The 21,080-nt window shown below is 40.1% G+C and overlaps 1 protein-coding gene and 1 non-coding gene across 2 annotated transcripts in view; one reads left to right on the top strand and one right to left on the bottom strand.

Moving 5' to 3' along the window:
• The window catches only part of LOC126416390 (lipase 3-like), a 229,200-nt gene extending 212,903 nt beyond the window's left edge, over window positions 1-16,297 (top strand). Inside the window, exon 10 of the mRNA XM_050084079.1 lies at window positions 15,817-16,297. Coding sequence (XP_049940036.1) covers window positions 15,817-15,966 — 150 coding nt within the window. The 3' untranslated portion in view covers window positions 15,967-16,297. The remainder of the gene's footprint in view (window positions 1-15,816) is intronic.
• Trnal-caa (transfer RNA leucine (anticodon CAA)) lies at window positions 11,986-12,060 on the bottom strand. Its single transcript has one exon. It is a non-coding gene; the product is annotated as a tRNA-Leu (tRNA).
• Window positions 16,298-21,080: the final 4,783 nt, after the last annotated feature.

The following is a 21,080-nucleotide window of genomic DNA, read 5'->3' as shown; positions in this document are numbered from 1 at the left end:
GACAACTGACGAAAAGTTTCCAGTGACATGCCATTTCACAAAAAATAAAGTTTTGCCATTTTCAGACGTGTCGTTGTATATCCAAGAAATGTTTCCAGGTTTTGAAATCAGCATGAGAGATTGATTTATAATGAGTTAAAATTATGTCAGAAAGCTACATCTGGGTTTATCAATGGAATTGTCAGGTGCACTACATCGAAGATATCAGCATTAGTTTTATTAGAAATTGGAACTTTGTACTACAATCCTTTACTGATGATAGATGATTGTCTTGTCTAGAATGTACTACTGCCCTACATTTCAAATTTTCTCTGTTGCTAGACGATCCATATTGTCGCTGTTGTGTACCAAATTCCCTGTGGTACTGACGGGTCTGTAACTCAGTTGCTGGGTGCGTGCCCCCACTGGGGTGGCGCCACCGCTGCGCTGCACTGTTTGCAGTCAGCAGCTTGTCCAGGCAACGCAGCTGACTGGTGCTGGAGTGACTCTACGTGAACCTCCCTTTTCGTTAACACTACTGCGACGCTATAAGGCCAGCATTTCTTACCAAGACGTCCAAGTAGCTGGTGCTCACAGTTAGCAATGTAGCGGTCTTCAAGCCAATTGTCTTGGTGTCATGAACCTCTTCACGCTAGTCTGTCCCATGTAACCCCTTTCATCTCTGAGTAACTACAGCAACCCCCACCTATCTCAAACTGCTTACATCAGTCAAGTCTTGGCCTTTCTGCACAGTTTTTACCCTCACCACATCTCTCCATCAGCAAACTTACATTTTCTTGATTTTTCTGGATACATGCTGTCAACAGATCCCTTCATTTAATCAAGTTGTACTGTAACTTCCTTCTCTTTACAAACTGATGTAATAGCATCTCATTAGCTACCTGATATACTCATCAAATCTTCGGCATTCTCCTGTAGCACCACATTTTAAAGCTTGAATTTTCTGAACTATTTATTGTTCTCACTTCACCTCCATAGAAGGCTACACTCTAGGCAGGGACCTTCAGTAAAGACATTCTAACATTTCAATTTAAATTCCACATTAACACATTTAATTTTTTATAAACTATTTTCTCTCTTGGGAATGTGCTGTCATTATTTTTCCGCTCAATTAACTTCACTTATCAGTAGTATATCTACCAGTATTCTGCTCCACTTTGCATTTTAATGACCTGTATAATTGCAGGTGAGCTAGATTCTCCATATATCTACTAGCCATGGCACCCCAAACCACGCCCTCCTTATCGAGGACATCATCATCATCATCATCATCATCATGATTACCTTCACATGAAATTAAAGTCTTCCTTCTCCATGGCATCATGCATGTTCCAAGAAGCCAAACCTCATTTATTGGTATGGTGGCAGCCATTTGAACGAATTAGTGATCACAGCCCCTTATTTTAGAAACGATTATGGTGAAATAGCCAGTCACAAAGTAGGACAAGACTTGTGAGTGGCAAAAGCGCAAGGCACAACGGATCCTCAAATTAAATATTCCCCAAATTCTACTATGATTCTTCTCAAGAGCCACAATTTTGTTTTCATGACTAGAATGTCTACAAAAATACATCACCAAAAATGAATTTTTTATATAAACTGAAACAGTATTATTTTCCACACACAATGACACACACACACATACACACACACAGCCAAATCATCAAAACATATTTTTGAACTCTCAAATGAAGTGCCCAAATGCTATTTGTATGCTTGAATAGCCACAAAACAACTATGACGTTAAAATAATATGCCTAACAGACCGTTGACACTTCACATTTATTCCTAAATGAGGTAATGCAGCAAATTTAACCAGACCAAGCCCATTTCTGCAGAAAAAACAGATGTTGCCTAGAATACTACGCTAAGCAGATAAGCACACAAACAAATAGGCAGTCTGAATCACAGCCGGCTGTGGGAAGAATGCAGCTAATTCAATTTTTAGGCCTACACTTGGAGTAAGGCACAATTGGATCATCAAATTAATTATGTCCACATCTAAATTATTCTATGATGTTTGTCAAGTGTCACAATGTTAATTGAAGAATTAAAATATCTTCAAAAATAAGTAAACAATGCAATATTTGTGACAAAGTTATTTCCCCCACAGTGCTTATATCATGTTTACAAAGTTATCTCAACAACTAAAATATGTAAAGCGAATTGGCTTTTTGGTACTGAGAATGTCTTATTAGTGGTTCACAGAGCGAAGTGGTGATATCACGTATCATTCTCACAAGTTTTCAGTAATGCTTCACCTTAACAAGAACAGCTTTGTTGTGGAAGAAGATAATCCACAACGTTCTAGAGCAGAAAAATATAATCGATGTTATTAACAGGCTAACACAGTTTTATATTTGCATTGGAATTAGAGTACTTGATATTATGTACGAAACGAACTTTCGACAAAGTTGGAACTGTAGTGCCAAGACTCTAAGGTACTCTGTTTCGACAATCAACTACTAACCAATACCAAAAATATTAGTGAAATATCTGATGTCAAAAAACATAAAATAACCAAAAGGTAAATGAATTGATCAACATCTAATCAATATTTCTGTTTTAACGCCCTCCGTAAATGTACTTAACGACTGACTATAGACGGTTCACAGTTAGAGACCAGAATTCCCACGTAAGGAAGAGGCAGTAGGCACAACTTATACCTGGTCGGACATTTACTGTACAGGTACAGTGGCCTTCAGAATATAAACCCTGCAACCAACCATAATACAAACGTGAACGTAAATATGCGTGGTCAGTTAGTACTTAAAACCAGTACATCTATACCAATGGCATACATCCACTGATTGTCGAAGACCGTTCACAGATGATGTGCTTATCAATAAGAAAGTAGCAACACCAGAAGACGATATCGATTTACACAATGGCCTGCAGAGGATTGGTGAATGGTGCCAGCCCTGGCAGCTGACCCTGAACACCCGTTGGAAAAGAAAGCCACAAGTTTACAATTATACTATTGGTAACAAATTGGTGGAAACAGTATCTACCATGAAATATGTAGGAGTAACTGTCCAGAGCGACCTTAAGAGGACTGACCACATGAAACAAAAGCAGATTCCAGATGGAAATTCATAGGAAGAAAATTAAGGAAATGTAACTCATGTAAAGTGTCTTAGAAGGCGCTTCTGCGACCGATTCTCGAGTATTGTTCTTCAATCTGGGAGCCTTATCAGGTAGGATTGATAGTAGAGAGAGAGAAGATCCCACAAAGAGCGGTGCGTTCCGTCACGGCTTCCTTTAGTCGGCGCGAAAGCCTTACAGGAATTCTCAATAAACTCCAGTGGCACACACTAGAAGTCGCTTAAGAGTTGAACAACATCTTACTCCCCTCCTCACATACCTATCACGAAATGAGCACGACGAGAAAATCCGAAAAATTAGAGCGAATACAGAGGCTTACCGACAATCATTCTTTCTGTGCGCCATTCACAACTGGAACAGGGAAGAGTCGATCTGATAGTCGTATTAGAAATACTCTTGGCCACACTCCGTTAGGGAGCTTGCGGAGTACGTTGTACACGTCGATCTTGGTCAACATGAGACAGCATATGCTTACCCCAACTCGGACTCTCCTTGCTTAGTTAGGGTACACTTACCTGTCGATGTGCACTTCACTTTACAGGGTCATTCAGCTGCCCCTACCGGTGTCGTTTTATGCAACCCGCAACGTTATAACTGACCTTCAAAAACCAAGTGCGAGGTTTTCATATTCTCTCGTTCGCCACGTGCAAACTGTTACTACAAGAGAGAAAATGAACAGCGCCTTACTGTAGGAAATTTAATGTAGTAAAATTTTTCGCTGGCATACGTTTTCGCATTAGGCCATAGTTTTCGAGTTACTCAAGAGAAACGTACAAATGTGACCTTCAAACGCAGCACCTCTCCCACACTCATCCCCAGTGGTCAGGATTTCTAATACGTTGTTCGTGGCGCTCCCTCCTACCACTGTACAAATATTTGCGAGTGCACGAATTATTTCCCACATTCGACCTTTCTTTGGCCTTCGTTGACTGGCAGTATTCCGGCACGCGCTTAGTCGAGCACTAACGAGTATTAAAATTGATGTTTGTATATATTTTATCTAATAATTTTGTGATTTTTAACAGCATAAGAAAACAATTAAATCGTTGTATTCGTCAGGCCTTCTGGTCAAGAAATTACTGTGGTTGGAAGGGTTAAATTTGTATCGAATTGTCAACATGATTAGTTTTAGCGTAACGTTTACAAAAGTCGTTTTCCTTTCATTACTCTCAAGGCCACGTACAAATTAATAATGTTACCAAAACAGCTGACTATTCTTGTGGCGTAAGAGCCCAGTCAACAGAGAACAAAAAAGGTCAAATATCGGGAATAGTTCGTGTCGTCGGAAACTTTTTTACAGAGTTACGAGGGAGTGCCACGAGAAACACACTAGAAATCTTGACTGGTGAGGGATGAGTGTGTGGATGAAGTGCGTTTGATGGACACTTTTGCACGTTTTTTTTTTTTTTTTTTTCTCGTGTACCTCGAAAACCGTGGCCTTTAGCGAAAACGTGCCCCAGTACAAAATTTAACTACACTAAGTTTCCTATGAAAGGTCCTGTTCCTTTTTTTCTCCTGTAGGGCTAACAGTGCGTAGGGAACGGGAGAAAATTAAAATCTTGAGCGTGGTTTTTGAAGGCTAGATGTTAAGTTGCAGGTTGCATAAAACGGCATCGACAGGGGCAGCTGAATCGCCCTGTGTATTACACTTCTCATATGGTGCAGGCCGTAGTGCAGTTGAGACAGAAGCAATGACACCTAGCATTGTACGCAGCAAACAGCCACTGGCCGTAAACACGAGCGTACTTTGTAACTTACACTGGAACGTGGCTCCAGTACAAGCTGTCTCTCGCAGACCGACAAGCTTGTGAGCACAATGCCTTTATAAGCCAGCAGTCCGTTGCACACGTTTCGCCTGCTCCTTCATCCACCACAGAAACCACAGGCAACTTCCCAGCTCACTGCCAAGGACTGCAAACTACCCGCTCGACTTTCATCTTCGATAGAGTGCTCAGGCCCAAATTATAGTAAATGAACCTTGTCAAATATATTTTGCAAAAGTCGATTTATAAATTATTTGACTGTGTGATAGGGTCTTTTATCACGTCTCTTATGAAAGAGCGTGGTGCCAACTTATATAAGAGATTCATGAAAGATTTTCGCAGTGTACAGGCCTTACGAAAAATCTGACAGTGCCAACCTTGCCACACAACTGGCACCCAGTACACCAAAACAAGTAAGGTGAAATCGAGATGGTAGCTGTTGCACTGGTTAACGCATATTGCAGGGTTTATGCCTTTAGCGGGCGAGTGCTGTACCAAATGACACGACCATCCCTTACGGCTTTAATTCCGCCAGAACATCTCCTGCCTTCCAACCTTCACAGAAGTTCTCCTGCATGTAGTCTGTGGAGCACTTGCCGCGCGAAAGACAAAGGTCATGTGTTCGAGTTCCAGTTTCGTGGGAAGTTTCATATTAGTGCACCCTCCATTGCAGAATAAAAATTTCAATCTGGAAATACATATCGCAACTTTTGTGACAAGCTCTTTGGCGCTTCTTTTCATGTGCGGGTACCTCGTGGGCGGGGAAGAATATATTACTGTCTCTGTACATTACGTTGAACCTAACAAAACAGACTCCCAAAGGACCACCCAAAGATGGAGACATTTTCGATTATCTCTGCTAGGCGTTTTCTCATCTGTCACAAGCGAAATTGAAATTTTCCTTCGAAAAATGATGCTGGACTCCTATTTTGAATCAATATTGAATGTGATTGAGACGACTGTTGTTGTTTGTGCACTGTATCTGAATATTAACTTCAGTAGCTTTCAGTCGTTCATCCAAATATTAGCAGTGTGTTTACATTTCACCGCGTGCAGTTGCAGCTGTAGCGGTTCGTAACTTAAGTTCTTGACTAAGCTGTTTGTGCACTGTTATTCGGCTATTAAATTTAGTAGTTTCCAACGGTGTCTCGCGCTGTTTCTGGTCAAATATTGGTTTAATAAACTTTTGGAAACTTTCTCCCACTGTGTTTTACAGAGATGTTTGCGCGTTGAAGTCATTTGTTAAATCCAGTACGGTAGTTTTCAGCTGACATTTCTTATTATTTGTACTGAAATATTTCAGTAAAACTTTCGTTCACTGTGTTTAATTTCGTTGAGCGTTCCAGTGGTCACTCGAATTTTTGGTTTCAGATAAGAAGCTGAAGTTTTTGTGGTACTGATATTAGTTGTGGTTTAGTAGTACTAATAAAAGTAGTTGCTTTCTTAGCGGCATTCGAGATCCCTGTTGTTAGTTATTTAAATAGTTCTACTGTTGTAACTGAACGTAACGTAAACGTTTAGTTTTTTTTCAGAAACTTAAAAGAATACCATGAGTGAGAAGTGTGGGCTTTGTCGTAGATTTGTGAGTAGGGGGTTTCGGTGTGAGATTTGTTCAAAGTATTCTCATTGGGGGGAATGCAGTGGGGAAGCCAGTGGTCGTTCTAGCGGGATCCTCTCCTGGAAATGCAGAATTTTCAGCAGAAGTTGATAGAAGAACAGGAGCCTAAGATCTATGCCCTTCAGGTGAATTTAGCAAACGCAAAGCACGCGCTAGATACGTTGATAAGGATGAAGGGCGCTGAGGAATGGGAACTGCCAGTTGGTAAGAAGGCAGCTGGGAGGAGCAGATATTCAGGCAGTTGTACTTTGCGTATAACCAACAGATTTCGCCAACTGCCAGAGCTTATTGGATAGGAGCATCTTGTAGCTGTAGGTTTAGAAAACATGCAGCAGTCCTCACGTGTTTTGGGAGCCTAAGTCAGTTGCAAGTTCTAACAGAAAGAAGAAGGTTGTGCTGCTAGGTAGTTCGTATGGTAGAGGTGAGGTTCACCAGGTGAAGCCTAGTGCAGGGTCGTCACAAGTGACTGTTAGCATAGGGGTGTTACGTAGGAATTTTACTAATGAGGATCGGGTAGTGACTGTGGGTGGAGCTGGGAACGGTCTTGATAGGGAAAGGGAGTACGATGTAGGTGATGACCTGGCAAAGATAGCCACTCAGGCCAGTGGCACTAATGTGCACTTCGTGCAGCTGTTTCAGCAACACGATCCGCCTCATCTTAATGCTGCTGTTAGGCGTGTTAACATGGGGCTGGAGAGGGCGCTGATGGCCGAGTGCGGTGGTGCCAGTTGAGTCTATTAATAGAACGGGTTTTATTAGGCATGGCCTGCATCTCAGTAGGTGTGGGAAGGGGAGGCTGGCAAAGCTTATAGATAACAGTGTAGTGGGCGGTGGTGGGATCACTGATGGCAAAATTCCTGTAGTGGTTGGTGTCTTTTGGCAATGTTTCAAACAGTGTAGTTCATAACGTAAGTTCACAGCTTGTAGAAAATAAACTAATGCTACATTACAGTAAGACAGTAAGACTTAATGCTGCCATTTTTACTATATGAACTGTGCCTGAAGTAGGCGATGGTTCGACACGAAAAGTAGTTTACTTGGGTTATTTTCATTCCCTTATAACTTATGGTATTATATTTAGCGGTAACTCTTCTCATTCTCAAAGGATATTTTTGACTCAGAAAGAGGTAGGTGTAAGTTCGCCAACTTCTTGTCGACCTCGTTTCATTAGTCTAGGTATTCTCACATTGGCCTCTCTCTCTCTCTCTCTCTCTCTCTATATATATATATATATATATATATATATATATATATATATATATATATATATATATATTATTAACAGTCGTTTCTTGTTAACAATATCAAATTATTCCCAACAACTAGCAGTTTTCACTCAGTTAATACTAGGCAGAAATCCAATCTGCATTTGGATGGCATTCTTTGACTCTTGTGCAGAAAGGTGTGCGTTTTCAATAAGCTATCACGAGAATCGAAAAATCTTAACAGTAATCCACGCGCTTTCAAATCGAAACCGAAGAGTTTTCTCATGGGTCACTCCTTCAATTCTGTCGAGGAGTTCCTTGAAATATTAAGCTGATTCCTGCGTTATATTGTTTAGTGCGCGTACGTAAACTTATAGCTTGTCTTTTTTTTTTGTTCAAAAACATTTTATTTTATCTGTTATTACTTTTATGTTGTAATTGCATGTACTGGCAGGTTTCATGACCTTGGAGATTTGCTCCTCAATTTGGTCCTACGGAACTAGACGTGTAAAATAAAAATAAAATCATACAAGATGTTTGTTACTATGTGCTGAGGCAACGTAAGGACTCACATTATGTTACTGTTATGGGCCCCGGGAGTAGGTGATATTCCATCAGAATTATTGAGATTCTTGGGACAGTCCGCCATGGCAAAACTATTCTACATGATGTGTAAGATATATGACACAGACAAAATACCCAACTGTAATAACTCCAATTCTAAAGTAAACAGGAGTGACAAGTGTGAATATTACCGAACCATCGGTTTACTGAGCCATGGTTGCAAGACACTGACATGAATTATTTACTGAAGAGTGGGGAACGTAGCAGAAGTCGACCTCGGGGAATATCAGTTGGGGATTCACAGAAGTGTAGCTGCACGCGAGGCATTACTGGTCCCACGACCCGTGTTACACTAATCAGCCAGAACATTATGAACACAGACCTACGGTGCATGTAGTACCAGTGAGCGTGCTGTCCGTGTGTAGGATGGGGAAGGCGCGTGGTCTATCTGAGTTTGACAGAGGGCAGATTGTGATGACTCGAAGGCTCAGCACGAGCATTTGGGAAACTGCACGACTTGTCGGGTGTTCAAGGAGTGTTGCGGTGGGTGTCTTCAATATGTGTTACAACCAAGACGAAATCACGTCCAGATGTCGTGCGGTTGGGTGGGCACCCCTCATTACAGATATCGGACGTCGTAAGCTGGGCGGACTGGTAAGACTGGACAGGCGACGAACTGTGGTGGAACTAACATCAGACTTAAATGCTGGGCAGAGTACAAGTGTGCCTGAACACACAGTGCACCGAACACTCCTAACGATGGGCCTGCGCAGCCGACGACCCATCGGAACTGGACGCTGACGCAGTGGCAGAGCGTTTCACAGTCTGGTGATTCTCGATACCTTCTTCATCACGCCGACGGGAGGTCGAGAATCCGTTGCCTTCCAGGGGAACGGCTCCTTGGCACCTGTACTGCGGTATAGACAAGCTGGCGGCGGTTCCATTTTGCTCTGGGGAAGATTCACACGGGCATCCATGGGTCCATTGGTGCACCACGACAGCCAAGGAGTATCGTACACTGGTCCCAGAGGACTTACATAGCTGTTTCAAGCACAATCACTATCTTGTTTCCCGACGGCTGTGGTTTCTTTCAACAAGATAATACGTCATGTCACAAGGCCAGCAGTGCGATGGAGTGGTTCAAAGAACGTAGTGGCGGATTCCGCTCGATGTGCAGGCCCTCCAACTCGCCATATCTGAACCCGACTGAACACATCTGGAATGTGATTGAATGTGGCGTCAGAGGTCATCGCTCCGCTCCCTGGAATTTCCGGGAATTAGGTGACTTGTGTGTGCAGATGTGGTGCCACGTCACTCATCGCCCTACCATAGCCTCATTGCTTCCGTGCCACGACGAGTCGCCTGTTATCCGTGCGAAAGTTGTATGTACTGGCTATTAGGCACGTGATCACAATGTTCTGGCTGATCAGTGTAGGAGATAGGTTCAACAAAGAAAATCCCAAGTTTATTGTACTTGAAGACTTAGAAAAAGGTTTTGACAATGTTGACGGCATACACTATACGAAATTCTGAAGGCAGCAGAGATAAAATACTGGGAGAAAAAAGTTGTATACAACTTATAGACAAACCAGACTGCACTTAAACAGATGAAGCTTATGAACCCTGTTCGTGGAATGAAAAAATAACTATTTAAAAAAATTGACTGTTTGCAGTTTTAAGTATTTGCATTGCAGTTATAACAGTGTGCAATTCATCCCCAAAAAAGTTCAGAAGAAAGGTGGAATACTAGATTGCATTTTACGTCAGAATGATAACTGTTCAGAGATGGCATAAATTATAGTGGCAATAGCGACAGTAAAAATTAATATGTTTTGGTCAGGAGTGGATTCAAACAAAATTCCACACTGAACCTAAACCTGCGGTTTGTTTACTGTTAAATTTCCTGTTACAATGAAACCAGGTGCAGATGTCACTGTAGGAGAACGATAAGTTGAGTGGTGGCAGACTACGTTAATGTGCAGCACAATGCGATAAAAATGTGCTGCGGTGCACAGCAAGCATAATCGGACTCCATATACAAAATAATTTATCCTGCAGTTTCTAACAGACAGGATGCACGTTATGCGCGCTGATGGCACGTAATTTTCGCAACACCAAACGTTCGCTTCCCAGAGGAATTAGGCTGCTGAAAGATAAAATGCACAAGTTTCGCTGAAACTATAGGGGAGAGGTTGCGCAAAGATATTGAAAACACCAAAAATTTTCTAAATATTTTGCGCCGCTCGGAAATATTGTGCCGCCTTTGGGCAGTCTTTCGGGTGCTGCAGACTGAGTTTCTACGCATTCGCCGTTCGTTTAGCTGTGGTGTTGAAAGTGAGTCGAAAACAAGACGAAAGAGCGTTATGATAGGAATGCATCGAATGTATAAATAACTTACATGAACGCGTGGTGCCTGATCTTACATACATGTCCGAAAGGATAGATACCACGCGGAATCCGCAGTTGTGATACATTATACGTAAATTGAAGGTGGGGGTGTGAGAAAGGAAACGAAAGGGAAGGTTTTACTGACGTCTGAAAGAACAGACACCACACATTCATATAACTTATTCGCCTGTATGAACTATGGATCCTCCTTCTACATTGCAGATGCACAACTACGACCCACCTCCTGCGGGGATCTCAGAGTAGCGAGCGTGCAGGAAATGGACATGGACCCCGGGTAGGTGGCACTTGGTGGGAATATAGGTTGGGCGTGAGGGTCGCGCAGGTACAGTAGCACTTTGTGCTGGATGACACAGTGGTTATCACACCTGCCTAGTAAACAGGAGTACCTGGGTTCGAATCCCGATCTGATACGTATTTTCACTCGTCGCCACTGATTCCACGTAATGTCCTGATACAGCCGAAATCAGTAACCCATCCCTTTTCTCTCTTTTCCTTTCTCCCCCCACCCTCCCTCCACCTTCAATTTATGTATAAATAACTGCCGGTATTCTGTAATTTTAAAGCAGATGAGTACAAAAACAGAGATCATACGAATGAATCGAACGTTATTGTACAGAATGATGCAATGCAAAATTCTAAATAAATGTATATATACTTATTTATTTGTGTGCATACATTAAATGCCCTAATATAATCGTTTAGTGCACGTATTATTGCATGAATCGACACGTTTCTATTACTTTGTCTTAACTACTTTAAGGTGAAACTGCACGTCTCTCATTGTAGCGTTTTGTTTTTCGATCATGCGGATATAGGCATCGGCAGAAATTTATCAGGGATAGGGAAGGGGAACAGGTGCTAGACACGAACATTCCCGTTTTCGATGTAAATGAGTCGGTCACTTCTGAAACGTATCAAGCCACAACAGCTAAATTTCATAGGTGACACAATAAACATTATATCCCTGAAAACTCATGATCATCCATTTAATATTTGATACAAGTACACCACTTCAATACTTGAGACAACAAACGATTATACACCAAGTGCTATAAGCATAGTATTGTCTCATTGCGGCAGGCAGATAGTGCTATATCTGCAAAACGAGGGGTTTAGCGGAATCATTGGGAATCACTTCTTGTATAAGAATTTTGTAATCAATGAAAGCATGGTACTCCCGATTCTAAGGGGAGAGTGGGGCAAGTCCCTGTGTAGGGGGATGACTATGTATGTTGACAGTTATTTCGAGTAATCAGAATGAAATTTTCCCTCTGGAGCGGAGTGTGCGCTGATATGAAACTTCCTGGCAGATTAAAACTGTGTGCCGGACCGAGACTCGAACTCGGGACCTTTGCCTTTTGCGGGCAAGTGCTCTACCAACTGAGCTACCCAAGCACGACTCACGCCCCGTCCTCACAGCTTCAGTTCCTCTAGTACCTCGTCTCCTACCTTCTGAACCTTGCAGAAGCTCTCCTGCATACTTTGCAGAACTAGCACTCCTGGAAGAAAGGATATTGCGAAGACATGGCTTAGCCACAGCCTACGGGATGTTTCCAGAATGAAATTTTCTCTCTGCAGCGGAGTGTGCGCTGATACGAAATGTGTATATCAGGTTTTTTCGATTGAATAAATTTTTCCAAATTTTTCAGGCTATATTGACCAATATTAGTTTCTGTCGTTCTTTTGTTAGTGTATTATATATAATTTTTTATGTTATATTTGCAGTTAAAAAGTTGTATAAAAACCAACAGATGTGACGTTTTTATAAGTTTCTCTTACTGGAACAATTAATCTTTCTTAAGAACAGATGAATTATCATTGAATTGAAATAGACAAGCCATTTGATATTAATAAAAATAATGTCAATAAATGACTAAAATTGAACCAAAAATAAAAATTCCACAAAAGAAATAAAAAGTAAACACAGTAAACATTATCAAATTCTAATTGATGTGCAATAATTGGATCAAGTGTTTGTGAAAAACAATGTTAATGATTGATAATTGTATTCTAGTTCCAGGATGATTAAATTAGAATAGAATCAATCATTTGTACATTCATTCTAAAGTGATGACCAAAGGCTAATCAAAGGCTGCGTTTCATTGGCAGGACACTAAGGAAATGTAACAGACCTACTAAGAAGACTGCCTACACTACGCTTGTCTGTCCTCTTTTAGAATACTGCTGCATGGTGTGGGATACATACCAGGTAGAACTGATGGAGTACATCGAAAAAGTTCAAAGAAAGACAGCACATCTTGTATTATCGCGAAATATGGGAGAGAGTGTCACAGAAATGATGCAGGATTTGGGCTGGAAATCATTAAAAGAAAGGTGTTTTTCGATGCGACGGAATCTTCTCACGAGATTCCAATCACCAACTTTCTCCTCTGAAATGAGAAAATATTTTGTTGACACCAACCTACATAGGGAGAAACGATCACCACGATAAAATAAGGGAAATCAGAGCTTGTATGGAAAGATACAGATGTTCATTCTTTCCGCATGCTATACAAGAATGGGATAATAGAGAATTGTAAAGGTGATTCGATGAACCCTCTGCCAGGCACTTAAATGTGATTTGCTGACTATCCATGTAGATGTAGATGAACCGAAATATGAAGAATTTATAAAAAGATGTGAAAAGTAGAACATAAAGTAAAGAAAAAATGCTATTTTATTTAAATAATGATGAAAATATTCTGTTAGATGGGTGTAAAAATAATTAAGATGTACAATTTGACGAGTTCATTCTTGATAATCATGATATAGTTAGAGAGTATTTTACTAGAAATAGACACAAAGAAACAGATTGTTTTTATTTTAGTCAAACATCATCAAAAATACCAAAGCAATTAGTTGGAGATAACCTTAATTTTTAATGTTTTCAGATTAAATGACTCAAATTTGAATAAAACTTTTTATGAGTTTGTCAGGGTTATTTAAAGTTGGATGATTTTAAAGAAATATGTAGTAAATGTTGGGATAAAGACGAATTCGGTTTCATTGCAATAGATATCACAAGTAAAAATTAATAACGATAAATACAGAGAAAAGATTAAGAATTTTTAAATATTGAACGTAAATGTTAAATGTAAACGTTGAAAATAAACGTTGAATATAAATTGATTGTTTTTACACTTAATAAATGTTTTCAAAATGTGATCATCCAGAAGGAATAAGTCAGTTTCGTTGTAAGATCCAAATATTTTTAGAAAAGTTAGGTGAACTTGAAGAGGAAAAGGTCAATTAAAAGAAGAGTTTAAAATGTGGGAAAAAAAGGACAAGAACATATTATAAAAATTTAAAACAGAAGTTTAAGCAGTTGTCGATTTTATTGAACAAGTGAATCAGATAATTTAAGGATCTGTAGAGAATGTTTTGAAAGCTATTAAAGAAAATAGAGAAGCTGATAACAAATTATTCCTTATAAGCAACATTATTTTGAAGAATTTAATTTCAACAATTAAAAAATATGGATATGATAAAAGAGATTATGTACTAAGTGAATCAGTAATACAAGATTAATTGAATAAATATGAAGAGGAACTTAAAGACAAAAAAGTTAAAAAATGAAAATGAATCATCGAATATTAAAAATGAACAGAAGTGAAAGAATACTGGGATATATTAATGACATGAAGATAAGGTTTTTGTAGTAAGAGCTGTTGCTTGATTTGAATTTGTTGGTAAATATCCAGTTGAATTTAATGGAAATAAATTAAAGATTGGTAAAAAAGGCTATGAAGATACAGATGACTTAATGAATCTGTTAACTAAAACCAGATAACTACGAAAGATATGAATGCACTATTTACTGCTTCTGTTTTATCAAGCTATGCAGATTTAGTGAGTCATTCAGGAACATTATATTGTAACAATAATCCAAATTAAATAAAATCATATAAGGATAATAAATACAACTGATTGGTATAGGAAATTGTTCGTCTTCATCTTTCCAAAAAATGGATTCAAGTGTTGATGAAAAATGGGTGAAGGATTAATTAAAAATATACAGATAAACCAATATAATATTTTTGGATGAATAATGATTCTCAATTAATGATAGACTAGCTGTAATTCATGGAGAAGAATTAGCTGGAAATAAAAATTATCATAATGAAAAATTTGAATAATAAAAATGTCAACAAATAAATTTAGCTATTGTATTATTAATAATCCAGAAGGAATTCCATTTTTTGTACAGTTTTTGAATAAGGAAAAATTTCGGAAAAATGAAAAATATTGAAAGGATTTAGTTAATATGTTAATTAATAAACTACAGTTTGAATGATATATTCCACATTATAATTATTGTTGCCCTGGGACAAAACTAGAAGAAAGAATAGCTAAAGTTGATCAAGGAATTAATCCATTAGATGAAGCATGTACAAAACATGATATTGGTTATAGAGATATTAAAGATTTAGAAAGAAGACATGAAAGAAATAAAGAACTTCAATTAATCGCAAAAGAAAGTATATGTCCTAAAGATTCTTCATTTGGTGAAAATTTAGCAGCAACTGCAGTAAGAGAAATAATGTATCGAAAACGAAAATTAGGAATGGAAGTAAATGTTGATGATAAAGAATGGGAGTCTGTAAAAATATCAATAACCTTTTCTATATATAACTGAGAGATGGGGGAAGGTAAAAATTGCAGAGTTAGACCAAGAGATGAGTACCATAAGCCAGCTCAAATGGACACATGCTGCAGGAGTTATTTTGAGATGAAAAGGCTTTCGCAGGGTAGAGTAGCATGGGGAGATGAACCACACCAGTCACCATGTGTAACAAAGACTCGTTTTCGTACTCTATTAGGTGCTCTGAGGAGTGGAGGAAAAGGTAAGTTTAAGTCAAAGCACACAAAGGATACTTTCATTTTCATACTTCAACAAATTGATTGTTCATATTTAAAAATTAGGTTATCATTAATTACACCTAATCTTTTACCTAGTTTATAATGTAGTTACATGCTGACAGAACTACATCTGAGGGGAGAAAGAAACAGGAGATATGGGTTCACCGCTCAAAAACTTCACAAGATATAGCTTTTACCCAACAGAAAGTACCCATAAAGTATGTGTACATTCGCCTATGTTTGCATGAAGTTCATTATGCCGTATGTGCTACTAAAATTCCGTCGTCCACAGGAAGGTATGCGGCAGATACAAATGATTCCAAGCAACGTCAAGAAGATGGTGGTACCACTGGAGGGCTATGACCACTTCCATATCCTCTTTGACAAGAATGTACACGGACTCGTCCATGAGAAGATGTTAAGCTTCATGTCAGAGCTTTGAGAACAGAAGCTTGAAAGGAAGATATACAAAGGTTAGAATATTAGAAGCAGATTATTGCTGGTGTAGTGTATAGTGTAACAACATTAGTACGTGAAGAAGAATGAAGCCAGTCAAGAGACTGTAGATCTTAAAACACGATGAACTGCGTGTGGTCCATTTTGCATGTTTTGTGTGGTTCATAAACTGTACAGCACAGACATGTGTCCAGCTAACAATTAGTGAAGTGTATAGAGAATTGTAAACAAGGGATCTTGCTAACTAAAATTTAAATTTGTGTCATTTGCACTAGTAACAAATTCCTTACAATAAAGGTATTTACTCACATGTTAAATATCCATTACCCTTCACACTCTTCTATCATACTAACCGAACTTGTATTATTGTTCTAAAGTTATTAATGCTGTAGTGTGTATTCACCACATTAACATTACTGCCACTTCCCTTATATACGTATAATGTTCTTCTTCTTAGTTTTTGTTCTGGCGTATGGCTAATCTGTTACCTAGGTACAACTTTAAATGTTTTATCTCCCAGAAATAAAATTACTTTTTACAGTAGCACTGGATTCGCTTTGTGGGATTCCTTATTTATTTTATACTGATTTATTTATTCTTTTCCGCTTAATTTCCCAGCACAACTTTTGTATATGAGCACTGCCACTATTTCTCCGTCTACCAATGTGGTTGCATATTCAGATGGTACGATGGCCACATTTTCATATGCACCGTTGCCGTCTATCGAATCACACTCATTGAGAAATGTCAAGAGCGGTTTTATCCATACTGCATAAACTACAACGCAGTACGTATGTCCCAGAGGGCCTCATTCCATAAAGTGCCATACTTCTTTAGGATACTGGGATACTGGTATTGAATGTAGCACCACTAAACGAACAGCAAGTAATCATAGAAATTGTTACGTAGTGTTTCACAGATCCGATGTCTTCCTAACAGCACAAGAATTCCAGGGCACTTTAGTATGTAGAAGATGCCTGCGGTGCCACTGTGGTAAGAGAATCCTTGATTGGGATCCAATGTACGGACGTTGACGAGGTCATGAGAGACAGATCTCGGTCTCGATATGGATATGGATGGCGAGCGAAGCAGTATGCGTTTTTTTCGGTTGGGAACATCCTGCCTATCGCCTTTAGAAAGAGCTGGGATTTCATGCATATTGGTTACAGTAAGCTCCATTTCCTGCTAAATTATTCACTCACACTGGTTATAACACTGATGTGGATACTGGTCGATCGAAATGATCTGTGACAAAAGAAGCCTATTCACCAGCTAAATACGAAAATGCAACTCTTTTTCCGAGGTTCACTGTCTTCGAATTTTGGGGTGTGAGAGATTTCGGTTCGCCTGTGTTACGTTTATGGTCATAGGTGAACCTGTGAACCTGTGGAGCAGCTGCTGCTTTTTTGGTCTCCATACTTGAGTGAACTCACCATCATTCGTAGCAGTAATGTGAAAGTAAATGTTGAATTAAAACATGCTATCATAACTTACCGAGTTTGCCACAACTTTGGACCTTACTGTTGTTCTAGCTGTACCGTAAACAGTTTAAACTCTAAGGCGGTAGAAAAAAAAACTATATTTCTACTTATGGATTGCTCTCCATACTCATTGTCTTAAGGATCGAAACCTTTGGTATTCGTGGTAATCAAGACTGATGTAGACATACAGATGGGATGGTTGTCGGTTTGGTTCTAACAGTATCTCTATAAGTAAGTGTAACGACACATCTTTGCGAAACTTTGATTCGCCACAAAGAGAGAGACACTAACACTTTTCCACCACTGGTGCCACTGAGCCGCGCGGGATTAGCCGAGCGGTCTCAAGGCGCTGCAGTCATGGACTGTGCGGCTGATCCCGGCGGAGGTTCGAGTCCTCCCTCGGGCATGGGTATGCGTGTTTGTCCTTAGGTTAAGTAGTGTGTAAGCTTAGGGACTGATGACCTTAGCAGTTAAGTCCCATAAGATTTCACACACATTTGAACATTTTTGGATGCCACTGATTTCACGCGGGCTCTCCCGACTGCTCTTAATTGTACAAGCAGTCTGGATTAAGTGCTCATTTACATTCGAAGTATCATTGACGGTGTCGTAATAGAGGAAAGTAGACCCCACGAAAGTACAACAGAGGCTCTTAGTATGTGAGGAGTGTTGGGAGAAAGATGTAGACGTCCTCGTGGAGTGCCCTTGTGCCGGTTAGATAATAATGTTTATGAAGTCAGATTAATCCCCCTCATTTGTTTCGAGGAATCGAATCAATCCACTCTTCACTAAGTGCACTCAATAGATGTAGTAGTCATTTCGTTTGAATCATCTATGTTATCTGCTACGTCAGATTCTAGTAGTCAAGAACCGTTTTAGTGTTAAAATTGTTTCTGGCGGCTTTATCCGTCCCCCGCTATTTCATAAAAGGTTAATTGGTGATATTCATGGCGTCATTTATTTCCAGCTCCTGGTTTCATATCCACTCAGACGCGATACCACATTTAAGTATTCTGTTCTGGTAACAGGTCTGTCTGATCTAACTTATATATCTAAGTGCATGGCATTTTTTCCTTTGATAGCGATACTTCATCGCGCTAATATCACTGTTTAGTGTGTGACTGACCAGACGAGTCTGTGCTCCCGTGGTCTAGGTTTACATTACAGAGCAGGCTCTACCTAACTTCCACTGTTCTTAACAGCACATTCCTGTGGGCGCAGTCCCACTGAAGCAAGAAGTAGTTAAACTCACTTGCAACCTGCGCTACAGTTCCGCTATGACGTAGCTAGATGCTTTGGATATGTTTTATATTCCTGTAAGAGACCAGCCAAACAAAGATGGTATTCCGCAGAAATCTGTAACGAGGCGGTGTTGCATTAGGACAGTAACGAGTTTGTCGCAAGCTTAGTCAGCTTCTAATGTTACACCATTGCCTCGAACCTGCAATACTGGTAAGATAGATGTGACTCCGACTGGCAGTGAACTTCAATCAGTTGTGACTCGACAGGACGGACTTCTATAACCGGTGGATCTGATGTCGTTTTGGGGTGCCATTTTTCACACACTGATATATTCCGAACCCATGGCAATTTTACAACTGACCCTCACTTTCCGTCAGTAATAATTTAGCGTTCAACCTTATGTTTACTTTGGGGTATTTTAACCAATGGTCATTAGCGTTACTAGATTATTATAAAGTGAATCGCTTTCTTACACCTTCATGTAAACATGAGAGTCGATTACATTTCACATTCATGGAGGTACTTCTCGATCATGAGAGGTTCTCAATAAATATGTATCTGGCACTTGACAAAACCAACGGCCTTGCCGCACTGGTAACACGGGTGCCCGTCAGATCACCGAAGTTAAGCGCTGTCGGGCTGGGCTAGCACTCGGGTGGGTGACCATCCGGTTTGCCGAGCGGGGTGCACCCAGCCCTTGTGGGTCAAACTGAGCAGCTACTTGATTGAGAAGTAGCGGCTCCGGTCTCGGAAACTGGCATAAGGCCGGGAGAGCGGTGTGCTGACCACATGCCCCTCCATATCCACATCCAGTGACGCCTATGGGCAGAGGATGACACGGCAGCCGGTCGGTGCCAGTGTGCCTTCATAACCTGTTCGGCAGGAGATACTTGACAAAGCCCACAGCGCTTACAGCCTGGGATGTAATTGCTGTTTCTTCGTTCTCACCCTGCCTGGCCGTTTCTTCCTCTGTACTCTTCCTGGTAGTAATGATATTGACTCACCTCAGTGGGAACTTCTGCGGCACATCGATAAATATCATTTCTTGTTTCGTGAACACTATTACAGACTGCACTGTCAGTTCATGCACGTTGTCCTCAAACAGTGGAATATCTTCAGCCACCTCTTTCGCCTTAGCGCGCCCATTACCGTTGAGATGTGAGTGGTTTGATGCTACCATAACTTATTCTGCTACGACGGCATATGTCTGACAGAAGTTTCTAGGAGTGCACTCAACAGAATTATGGGTAGATTGGCGGGACTAATGCTATGGAATCCAGGATTAATTAACCATGAACTTGACAGGAAAAACTGTGAAGATATGCATAGGTTAGAATGTTAGAGCAGATTACTGCTCATGTAGACTGTAGTGTAACACGATTAGCTCCTGGAGAAGAATTAATCCAATCAAGAGACTGATGACCATACAGTACGATGTATTGTCTCTGGCCGTTTTGTATATAACTTTGTGATGACGTTTTATGTACTTCTAACAACAGTATACATATGTACAGCAAACACACGGTAAAGTATCCACAGAATTGTAAGCAATGGATCTTACTAACAAACACATAAATTTATTTTTGTACTGCTTGTCTCAATAATGCGCCAAAGTTAAGTATAATGCACAATTAATGTTAGCACATATGGAGTTATTAGTAATATTTAGCCTACATCGTTCGCCCTGATAATAAATCATTCCTTGCGCTAAAGGTCCTTACCTACATATGATATGTTCATACTCGTTTCACATTCTTTTCTCATAGTATCCAAACATTTATTACTGCTCTGTACTTACAAATCTTGTATTTTTTTACATTCACCCCACTGACATTACAGCCAGCACTCCCAGTGCGTACTGTTCTTTTTCTTCTTCTTCACTTGTTTTTTTCTGTTATGTGTCTAATCTCTTATCTAGGTATCACTTTAAATATTCTGTCTTCCAGAAATAGAATTACTTCCTGTGGCCTTACCACCGAGCGAGGTGGCGCAGTGGTTAGCACACTGGACTCGCATTCGGGAGGACGACGGTTCAATCCCATCTCCAATCACCCTGATTTATGTTTTCCGTGATTTCCCTAAATCGTTTCAGGCAAATGCCGGGATGGTTCCTTTGAAAGGGCACGGCCGATTTTCTTCCCAATCCTTCCCTAACCCGACCTTGCGCTCCGTCTCTAATGACTTCGTTGTCGACGGGACGTTAAACACTAACCACCACCACTGTGGCCTTACTGGTATTCACTTTGTGGACTAACTTATATTTTTACATTAATCTATTCATTCTTTTGCGTTTAATTTCCCAGCACGTCCGTATTCGATTAGTGCCAGTGTTCGACACAATCGACTGTGGTCTTCTGGTACAGAGCTGGGAGCAGGG

Source organism: Schistocerca serialis, chromosome 8 (genome assembly GCF_023864345.2).
Source record: "Schistocerca serialis cubense isolate TAMUIC-IGC-003099 chromosome 8, iqSchSeri2.2, whole genome shotgun sequence".
Classification (NCBI taxonomy): Eukaryota; Metazoa; Arthropoda; class Insecta; order Orthoptera; family Acrididae; genus Schistocerca; species Schistocerca serialis.
Note: the sequence above shows the minus strand (reverse complement) of the source record. Positions and strands in the feature narration are given on the sequence as shown.